An 11,333-nucleotide genomic window follows, 5' to 3' on the forward strand; every position below is an offset into this window, starting at 1 on the left:
ATGCAAAATGTCCAACTGTCCTTTTTCATTACCGTAAAGGGAAAATATATACATTTTAAAAAATAGAAACCATGTAGAATTTTTATTAAAGAGAAGTGGATAAAGAAGAAATTGCAACCAATTAAATTTAAGTTTCGATTTTACACATTTTGACCATATAAATTTTGGATTATTTAATAACATTAAAATAATCCATATTTTAAAACTCAAACTTTTCCTTCCCCACAAGTTCCAATCTTTTGATGAAAAAGCAACCCGGAGAATAGATGGCAAAGATTGAGAAATATTTTTTCTCACGCTAGTTAAGATTGGATTTTGATGAACTGTAAAGACTAGCTATGAGTTTACTACAATCGTCTCTACATGCAAACTTCAATCCCAAAAACCAAGCTTTTAATTATTATCCATACAATCACAACATCCGCCACCGTCAGTTGCAGTCAAAGAGCTGCGTCGGAACGTGGCTTCCTCAACCTTATCCAATCTTGCAACACCTACTCAAACCTCCTCTAAATCCAAACACGAATTTTCAAACTGGGTTTTGGAAACAATCCTTTAATTCTCAGTAAATTTGTATCCAAATCATCTGTTGTGAAAACCAACTGATTAACTCAAGAAATCAACAAGCAGTAAAACAAATAAAGAACATAAAATTTAACGAGATTCGGTAATGTGCCTACGTCCTCGAAAGAGATGAACGAATGTTCTTTTTATTATTCGTAATAATCTAAAATTAGGTTACAATTACAATATATAAGAATTACCCCTCTATGATTACAAAAATACCCCTTGACAAATATCTTGCACCTTAGGAGATGAAATAGAAAACCGCAAGTTTATCAAACATCAAAGTGGGTTGGACTACCATACTTCTCTAACAACTGTAAACATTCAACAAGTCCAAGCAATGCATGAACTTGTCAGTAGCAACTGGTTTGGTTAATATATCAGTTGCATTCTCACTAATATGAACATTCTGTAACAATATCTCTCCAGATGCAATCAACTCTCTAATCTTGTGAAACCTCACATCAATATGATTAGTTCTAGCATGATACACCTGATTCTTAGCCAAATGAATATAACTTTGGCTGTCACAATGCAACTAAACTCTACCTTGCTGAACACCCAATTCCTTTACTAGCCCAGTAAACCATAAAGATTCTTTTGCAGCTTCAGCTGCTGCCATGTATTCTACTTCAGTTGTAGATAATGCCACAATAGACTAAACAATTGACTTTCAACATATAGACCTTCCACCAACAGTAAAAACATACCCAATTATAGATCTTCTATCACCCAAGTCATTTGCATAGTCTGAATCCACATATCCTACAACTAAAGGATTATCTCGCTGACTACCAAAAATAATTCAATTCCCTACAGTGCCATTCAAATACCTGAAAATACACTTGATTGCTTCCCAATGTCGCCCACCTAGTTTAGACATGTATTTACAAACTTGACTAACAACATAAGTTAAATCAGGGCGAGTGCATACCATTGCATACATCAAGCAACCAACAACATTGGCATATGGAACCTTTGTCATGTCAACAACTTCCTTATCTGTCTTAGGGCATTGTTCTGAAGAAAGCTTAAAATGATTTGTCAATGGAGTGCTTACTAGTTTTGTATTGCTCATCCCAAATTTGTCTAACACTTTCTCAACATAGCCATGCTGAGATAACCACAGTTTCCTTGAGCTTATATCCCTGTGAATCTCCATTCCAAGAATTTTATTTGCAGCACCTAAGTCTTTCATATCAAATTTCTGGCTCTATAAATCTTTCAAACCAACAACATCATGCATATTCTTTACAGTAATTAACATATCATCAATATACAATAGCAGAAAACTAAAAGAACCATTATCAAAGCTCCTAACATAAACACAACAATCATACTCACATCACTTATAGCCAATCTTAATCATATAGGAGTCGAGTCATTTATATCATTGTCTTGGAGACTGTTTCAACTCATATAAGGATTTCTTCAACCTGCAAACCAAATGCTCATGTCCAAGTTGAGTGAACCCTTATGGTTGTTGCATATAAATTTGTTCCTCTAAATCACCATGCAAAAAGACAAATTTGACATTCTTCTGCTCTAAATACAAATCTCAACTAGCTACCAATGCAAGTACTGCCATGATTGAAGTATGCCTAACCACATGAGAAAAGATTTCATCATAATCTACTATCTTTTGTTGTGAAAAACCCTTTGTTACCAATCGAGCCTTGAACTTTCCCCCTCTTTTTCTGATACTACTAGTTTCCTTTTATACACCCATTTGCAATCAATAGCCTTTTTTCCCTCAGAAAGATGAACTAGCTCCCATGTACGTTTTATCTGCAAATACTCCATCTCCTCAACCATTGCAACCATCCATTTTTCTTTCTATTGACTAGTAATAGCTCCTTGGAAAGTAGTTGGATCATCACTACTAATGTGAAGTGCAAAGGAGATCATGTCTTCAAAACCCAATCTGTTCGGAGCTTTTATATTCGTACATCTCTTTGTCTTTGGCTAGTTTATAATCCTGCAAATCAACTGTACTATAACCACCAAAAGTTGGATTAGAACTTTCCTCTCTCTTAGTTGCTACTGGATATTGTTCTACGTCCATCACTGCATTGTCTTGGTTCTGCTGCAACATGAACTGCTCATCAAAAACCACATCTCTACTGATCACCACTTTCTTTGTAATCGGATCCCAAAACTTGTATCCTTTGACACATTTCTTGTACAAAAAATGCACTTTTTTGACTTTGCATTAAGCTTTAATCTCTCATCGCCAGGTACATGTACATAAGCATGACAACCAAAAATTTGTAAGTGACCAAAATCAACTGCATTACCTGTTTATACCTTTTCTACAACCTTGCCACCCAATGATGCTCTCGATGATTTGTTAATGAGGTAGTATGCCATGCTCACAGCCTCTACCCAGAAGCTTTTAGGAAGCCCTACATTCAGTCTCAAACATCTTGCCCTTTCATTCAATGACCTGTTCATCCTTTTTGCAACACCATTTTACTGTGGTGTCTTGAGCACTGTAAAATACCTCTGAATCACATGCTCCTCACAGAATTTCTAAAAGTTTGAATTTGTTTACTTTGTGCCATTATCGATCCTTAAATACTTGATCTTTCTACTAGTTTGGTTATCCACATCAGCTTTCCACAGCTTGAACTTGGCAAAAACTTCAAATTTCTGTTTCATGAAGTACACTCAAACTTTCCTAGAAAAATCGTCAATAAATGTAACATAATACATAGATCCACCCAATAATGATTTTCTGGTAGACCCACATACATCGTAATGCACATAATAAAAAATCCTTTCAGTTTTATGCTTTTCAATCTTGAAACTAACTATAGTTTGTTTACCAAGAACACAAAACTTACAAAAATTGAGCTTGCAACTTTTAACACCATGGAACAAATTTCTTTTATGCAATTCAACCATTCCACGTTCACTAAGACGAGCAAGATGCATATGCCATAGTTTCGTATTATCATCATATGACTCAACAGAATGAACTCCACCTACAACTATACTCCCTAACAATTTATAGATATTCCCTGTAGTCATCTTTCCTTTCATTACAATCAATGCAACTTTAACAACTCTAATGGTTTTCTTATCATCATCTGTCTTAGGAATAAAATCATTCTTATGCAAAGTGCCTAAGGAAATCATATTCTTCTTCAAATATGGTATATGTCTAACATCACATAATGTCCTAACAGTACCATTATACATCTTAATTCCAACTTCATCAATACCAACAATATTGCAACATCTGTCATCACCCAAATAGACAGAACCAGAATTAACGGACATGTATGTCGAAAACCACTCTCTGTTAGGCGTTATATGATAAGAACATCCTGAATCAAAAATCCATTCATCCGTCAAGTGAGTTGTTGAAATATAAAGCATATCACCATCACTGCAATCTAAATTGTCATCCTGCACCACATTCACATACTTGGATGATTCATCACGTTTCTCATCAATCTTCTTTTTCCACATTGGACAATCTATCTTCATATGTCTCGATTCCTTGCACTAGTAGCAATGAATTGTCTTTTTTCCCCTAGACTTTGATCTGAAATTTCTATTTTCAGACCCCTCATTCTCTGATTTTCTTCCACGGTCTTGATTACCCTTAATATATAAATTATCAACATGAAAGTTTTCCCCTGCATTATGCTTCCGCTGGTTGTGAGCCAACAAGGCTACAATAATCTCTTCAACATTGATTGTTTTTTCCCCATATATAAGAGTAGTCACATTGTGTTCGTAAGAGGAAGACAATGATCACAGCATAATAATTGCTCTGTCTTAATCCTTAATCTTCACATCAAGTTGAACCAAATCTGTAATTATTTGATTGAAGACATTCACGTGCTCTGCCAAATCATGACCTTCATGCATCTTCAGCCCATACAATCTCTACTTTAGACACAATTTATTCATTAAGGATGTGGACATAAACTGACTTTTCAATTTCTTTCATATTTCTCCTTTAGACGACAAACTCATTACGTGATACATAATCTCGTCTGTCAAATATAATTGTGTGGTTCCTGCCGCTCGCTGCTACAGTTCTTCTTAATCATTATCCTTCATCGATTCTAGCTTTTGAGGTAGTGAAGCCTTCAAAATCCCTTGTTGCGCCAACAAATCATTTACCCTTATTTTCCATAATCCGAAGTTACCATGACCGTTAAACTTCACCACTTAGAATTTCGCACACGACATAGTCATCTCAAACATTGCTCTTGATATCAATTATTGTGAAAATGGGCTAATTAACTCAGGAAATCGACAAGAAGTAAAACAAATAAAGAACACAAGATTTAACGAGAAGCAATTGTTCTCTCTATTATTCAGAATAATTCAAAATTAAGTTACAATTACAGCGGTACAACTACAAAAATACCCCCGTACAATAGTATCTATCCTCCAACTCGTATATACCTAACATCCTCAGACCTCAACTCCATTGAATAAGCTTATCGTTTCCTCTTTTCACCCCATTCGAACACCCATTTATACGATGCTTTCCTTTTAAACACTATTATCAAAGCTTATGCTCAAACAGGGGACTTAAAACCCAAAGCTTTATGGGTTTTCAATTTCATGCTTGCATGCTGAGTTTTGCCTAATAATTTCACATATCCTGTTGTTTTAAAGGCTTGTGCTGGCATTGGGGACTTGAATTTAGGCATGTCCGTTCACTGGTCGTTGTTAAAAATTGGTTTTGACGAGAATGATCCTGTTTTAAACACTTTTTTTTACACTTCAATTCTAAGGTTTCGTCTTGACTTATCTAGATCAATTCGGGTCACACGCTTGCCTGATTTAGGTGGGAGAGTGTCGGAGATTTTCTGTTTATAGGACTCGAATATGAGACATTATTTAAACGATATTAACCAACTTACCATTTGAACCAACACGTATTTATTTTAAACACTTTGGTTCACATGTACTGTAGTTGCAAAGGAGAGATCGCGTTTGGTCGCAAAGTGTTTGATGAAATGACGAAAAATTACTCTGTTCCTTGGAGCGCAATGATTGGTGGGTATGTCCGATTGGGGCGATCAAATAATGCAGTTGACTTGTTTAGGCAGATGCAGATACGAGGTGTGTGCCCTGATGAGATTACAATGGTTTCAGTTTTGTGTGCTTGTACTGATTTAGGTGCACTTGAATTGGGGAAGTGGGTTGAGTCTCTTGTTGATAGGGAAAATGTTAATAAGCCCTTGGAGCTCAATAATGCGCTTATTGATATGTTTGCCAAGTGTGGTGATGTTGATAAAGCTTTGAAATTGTTTAGCCATTCATGGGCGTGGATTGCAGGCTGCTTCTTTGTTTCAAGAGATGATAAGAGATGGAGTGACACCCGATGGTGTTGTTTTCATTGGATTGCTCTCCGCTTGTAGTCATTCTGGATGTGTTGAGAAAGGAAAGGAATACTTTGATTTGATGAGGAAGGAGTTTGGTATTTTGCCTAAAACTAAACACTATGGATGCATGGTAGATATGTTATGTAGGGCTGGACTTGTTAGAGAGGCAGCGGAGCTTGTTCAGGAAATGCCTATTGAGCCAAACTGTTATTTGGCGAACACTGATAAATGCTTGCCGTGCACATGGTGAACTCAAGCTGGGAGAGAGCCTTGCCAGACAACTAATTCGAGATGAGCCAACGCTAGAGGCCAATTACGTCTTGCTTTCGATATTTATGCAAAGATGTCCCATTGGGAGAAGAAAACCAAGACTAGGTAAGTGATGGACTCGAAGAGCATGAGGAAGATTCCAGGAAGCACTACCCTCGAGTTAAATAACAAGATTTATAAATTCGTTGCCGGGGATATGTGTCATAATCAGTACAAGGATATGTGTCATAATCAGTACAAGGAAATATTTGAGATGGTAGATGAGATTGGTAGAGAAATGAAGAGGGCTGGATATGTTCCCTCCACCTCAGAGGTTATGCTTGATATCGACGAGAAGACGAGGAAGATAATTTGAATAGGCATAGTGAAAAGCTGGCCATTGGTTTTGCTCTTATGAATACACCGCCAGGGACTCCTATTAGGATTGTGAAAAATCTAAGAGTTTGCAGTGATTGTCATTCTGCTACAAAGTTCATCTCTAAGATATATAATCGAGAGATTATAGCAAGGGATCCGAGTAGGTTTTACCATTTCAAGGATGGTTCATGCTCGTGTAACTATTTCTGGTGACAAAGGAAGAGAAATGACAGCTTTCCAATGGTACCAGAAATAAAATACAACAGTTCACTGTATCTTTTTTATGCAAACCCTTGCTTGAATATCATGGATTAGTGAATTATGCAAGGAGCTAAAATTCAAGTCATTAGACCTACAAGCCTGAGTCAAATTAACCTTAAAAGTACTTGATAATGAATGCTGACCAAATTTTATCACGAAATAGGGGGATTTTCCTAAAGGTGAGAGTTAGGTAATCCCTTAAATGCATTGAAGACTTGAAATGCCGTGACTAGCCCATCGTCTGGGTGAGATGTAGGGCGTGAACTTGTCAAAAGCCTTAAAAAAGTTGGGCACTAATCCAATTCAGTAACTCAAATATTGGTTTTTCAACGGAGCGTACGAATAAACATGAGGACTTAAAATCGATATCCAAAACTCCCCCCCCCCCCCATCCTGTTAGACGAAAATTATCGACAGGGCGGGTGCCACTGCCGTAAGTGACATTCGTTCAGATTTTCCCAAACCAGCAAAAAATGCTAAAATCAAGTTCACAATCACACGTAAACAAGTACTGTTCTCTTTTCTGAACAAGAATCGACTCAACAGCTACAAACAACTACAAGGACTCCCTTAGAATCTTCTTCATTGAAAATGTCTCTGTCCCATTCCATTTACCTTTATTCTCCATCGGTAACATATGGCATTACTAGTTTCTGCGGTAAGAAAATCGTTTTCATTTACCACCAACAGTTTTTGCGGTAGGTAAATCATTTTCATTTACCACCAACAGTTTATGCGGCACAAACTAATATTTTCATTCACAAAAGCGCTCTTGGCCCTGGTTTTACCATTTCAAGTTTCAACCAATCATAAAATTGCAATATCCAACAAAATATTGTTGATTTTCATTCCTTTGATATTTGACACTGTCGATTCATCTTCTGGGAATGACCCGACTTACACAGAGATCAAATTATATAGGAACCAACTGGCGAATCAATCAGCCTGCGAGAGGAACTGCCTAAGTGTAGAAAATGAACCACATTTATCATTATTGGTTGGACACAGTTTAGCATAACTAGATAAAAAATGTCGTTGCCCGCTGACCTTTCTTCTGGAACAAGGGGGGCTAAGACAATTGTAAATATGACGAGCACATAATAGCACTATCAAGCACAAAAACAGAGTATTCCAATCCATTGGCAGAAGTCAAAACTCAAGGGGATCGACAAATAGACCCGATGTATCTTATTAATTGAGCTGTAAACTCTGCGAATATCACATTGTCATAACAGATCGAATGAACCAGATTAGAAGAAACATGTAGGAAAAATCATGCATTAAAATTCCACGAATGGAAGGAGTACCTCCAGTAACATATGTGAACATCCCAAGAAAAGACAGAAAATTTAAATAAAGAAAAACAAAGTACAGGGCATTTAGATCCTTCTGCCTCTACCAGAATACATTAACCTGTGAAATAAGCACCAATATGAGAATCACAATTGTCTGGTATTGCTAAGAAATGGCCATAATGAGTAGCATATGGAACGTAAACCTAAAAACACAATAAAACCCAAATACAGCTGATGGAGCAAAAGAAATCTGACCCTTTAGCCCTTAAATGCAAACCCCCTTACAATCATCATCCAAATCACTCTCCCTTTAGCCCTTATTTGCAACCTTTCTTCCCATATTTCATATCCTAAGACCAATCACCGACGTGATCTAGCTTTGAGATTCACTCTTCTTACCGTTTCCTTCGCTTTCCCTTTCTTCCAACAACCTCCCAGCTTCCTCATCGGCCTGTGCAGTCTTCTTCTGAGCTTCTTTCGCCTTTAAAGCCTGTAACTTGGAATGGTTATAGTAAGCAACACCCAAAAACGCTAGCCCATACCCAGCCAAGTTGATGGGTGTCACGGTATCCTTAATGACAGACCAAGAGAATGCAATCAGCAACCAGTCCTTCACCACCCCAGCTACATTCATGGTCAAAGCAGAAGTCTTCCCGACAAGCAAGAACACGGCTAGATTCAGAGCAAAAGCACACAAAGAATTGGTCCCGAAAATGAAAAAATCGAAATGGAAACTAGATGTCTCTCTCAAAATCGGGAGCTCAACAAAGATCCATGGTACCAACAAGAAGACGAAACAGCAGGGCGCGACATAATACAGGGAAGTAATCGGGTTCAAGGTGATCCCTTTAGATGTAAGCAAGATTTGGATCATGACCAACCTGGTAGCCTCAAAAGCAACCGCTCCAAGCTGTAGAATCACTCCCCAAGTATCAAATCTAGCTTCACCGTAAGCTGCAATGGCAACCCCAAAAGAGATCGACAACATGTTGACCATTGTGTCAGTCTTAAATCCCTCTTTCTTAAAAAGGACCCCAATGGAATAAACAGCAACAGGCATCAGGGCTTTGAGCATCTGGATAAATGAAACAGACAAGTAAATGTAAGCGGAGTTGGAGAGCCAGAGACTAAGAGCGTAAAGTGCACCGATGGGGACAACGGAAGAGAGATAAACTTCTTGAGACATGGAGACAGGCTCGACAACTTTGAAGACTTTGATGAGGAGGAAAGCTAGGGTGGCACAAAAGGACATGTGGATCATGGTTAGGGAGATTGGGAAAGGCCAATTGTACATCTTCTTGTCGAGGATGTACTTGTTGTAGACGATGACCGTGAAGCTGAGGAAGATCCAGATCGCTACATAAGCGTAGGAGAGAAGGATCTTCTTAATGACGCCGTCGCTCAAAGACCCGCCCTTGCCCATTGTTTGTTTTGGTTTTTGAGAGATGCTCTCAGATGGGGAAATGGTGGAGGAGGAGGTGGTGGCGGTGGGGGAGGGCAAGGGGTCAGAGCGGATTGCTGGGAAGGGGTGGATCTTGACTTTTGTGTGTGAGCGATGAACTGAGGAAAGACAGATGTATGCGATTACATAACCTTTTATATATATTCTTCTAAAACTTTTTAAGGCCAAATTATCTATTCTTAGTTTCTTTTTGGTCACCTAAATATTATGTTTTTATTCTATCTTGGTCGCCCACAATTAAAAAATCAACGATGATGTTGATTTGTCACCATAAATTATTGTCATGTAATTATAGAAAAATTAAAAAATATATATCATGTTATAATCACCGTTAATTTTTTAATGACCGGTGATGAAAACAAAATCAAAAAAATAATTATATATTTATTTTAAAAATAATAATTAGAAGACTAAAACATAAACTAAATAATAGGTGATGATCAATTAGGTAAATTTTACCATCTCAATTTTTTGTTTACTTCTTTACTTTTTCCAGTAAAAACTCGAGATTCATAAAATTAAATTGCTTCTTTAATAAATCAAGCTTTTATTCTCACTTATTCGTTGTATCTCACTGATTCATTTAAATTGGGAAAGAATGGAGTTTTGTGCCTTTTGACCTACACTTTATTTTAATCATAAGCACATGAACATGCTCAATTGCTAAATCTTATATGCACGCTTTCTTTATTTGCGATTTTCAATTAAAAGTTTACCAAAAAATAAATGTTTTTATTTAAGTATGTAATTCGGATCAGATTGCCGATAACTGATCTTATTTAATGGGTATGTTATAATTATACTTTACATCCCATTAATAGATAATTTTTCTAAGTTTAAAAATAAAAAATAAGAAACTAACTTTTTTTCAAAATAGATACATAAATTGCATTTATCATAATAGGCAACACATAAAATAATATCATTTATACATTCAGGATATTCATAAGTAAAATGTAAAGGTGAACGACTAGTGATAATTTGATCAATAAAAACAGAGACGACGACATACAAAGATATATCATTCCGACGTCCCCGGGAATAAGATATAGAGGAGGGGAACTTGAAGAGTATCCGAAACGGATGAATGAAAAATCAATATCCCCTTAACTGTAATCACTTCTAATACATATATCCAGTGGCGGATCCAGAAATTTAAGAATTGAGGTCTAAAATTTTAATTTTTTTCCTTAAAAATAATGGGTATGTAGAAATTTTAATTTTTTTTTAAAAAAAACAAACAATCGAGGAGTTCGAAGGTACCGGTATCCATGACAATCGAGGAGACTTATAGAACCATATAAAAAAAGATAAATAAAATAAATTTGTATTATCCCATATTTGAATTATAAGAAAATACTCATTAACATAAATTTAAATTTAACTTATTCAATATGAAACTTAAGTAAAAATAATTTTGGATTAAAATTTATGCATGGTAAAATCCAAACTTAAATGTTTAAAAAATTAAAATATTATTAACTATAAATCGATATAGTAAAATGGGACGTTAAATTCTTTAAATAACGTCTGGGGTTTAAATATTAATATTGCGAATTGAACAAATAAAGTTAGGAGAATTGGATCATTATGAACTTTTAATCGTATGCATCATTTTACTAACCATGCGTTTATGAAATTTAAAAGCTTAAAATAATTATCTGTAATAATTTCTACTGTTTATTTCGCACAGAAGAAATATAAAATTAAATAAATAAAAGTTTCAAGCTATGATTTGGAAGTCAATGCAAGTGAAGAAAAATC

The 11,333-nt window shown here is 36.1% G+C and overlaps 1 protein-coding gene and 1 pseudogene across 1 annotated transcript; one reads left to right on the forward strand and one right to left on the reverse strand.

The window, feature by feature from the left end:
• The first annotated feature begins 358 nt into the window (after positions 1–358).
• On the forward strand, positions 359–6,764 carry LOC120193798 (annotated as a pseudogene).
• Positions 6,765–8,140: 1,376 nt separating this feature from the next.
• Positions 8,141–9,673, reverse strand: LOC120193895 (probable sugar phosphate/phosphate translocator At5g25400). Its single transcript, XM_039196319.1, has one exon. It carries the CDS (start codon positions 9,528–9,530, stop codon positions 8,481–8,483), a length of 1,050 nt encoding a protein of 349 aa, XP_039052250.1. The 5' UTR covers positions 9,531–9,673; the 3' UTR covers positions 8,141–8,480.
• Positions 9,674–11,333: the final 1,660 nt, after the last annotated feature.

This window comes from Hibiscus syriacus, unplaced genomic scaffold (assembly GCF_006381635.1).
Source record: "Hibiscus syriacus cultivar Baekdansim isolate YM2019G1 unplaced genomic scaffold, ASM638163v2 tig00116997_pilon, whole genome shotgun sequence".
In the NCBI taxonomy this organism is placed as follows: Eukaryota; Viridiplantae; Streptophyta; class Magnoliopsida; order Malvales; family Malvaceae; genus Hibiscus; species Hibiscus syriacus.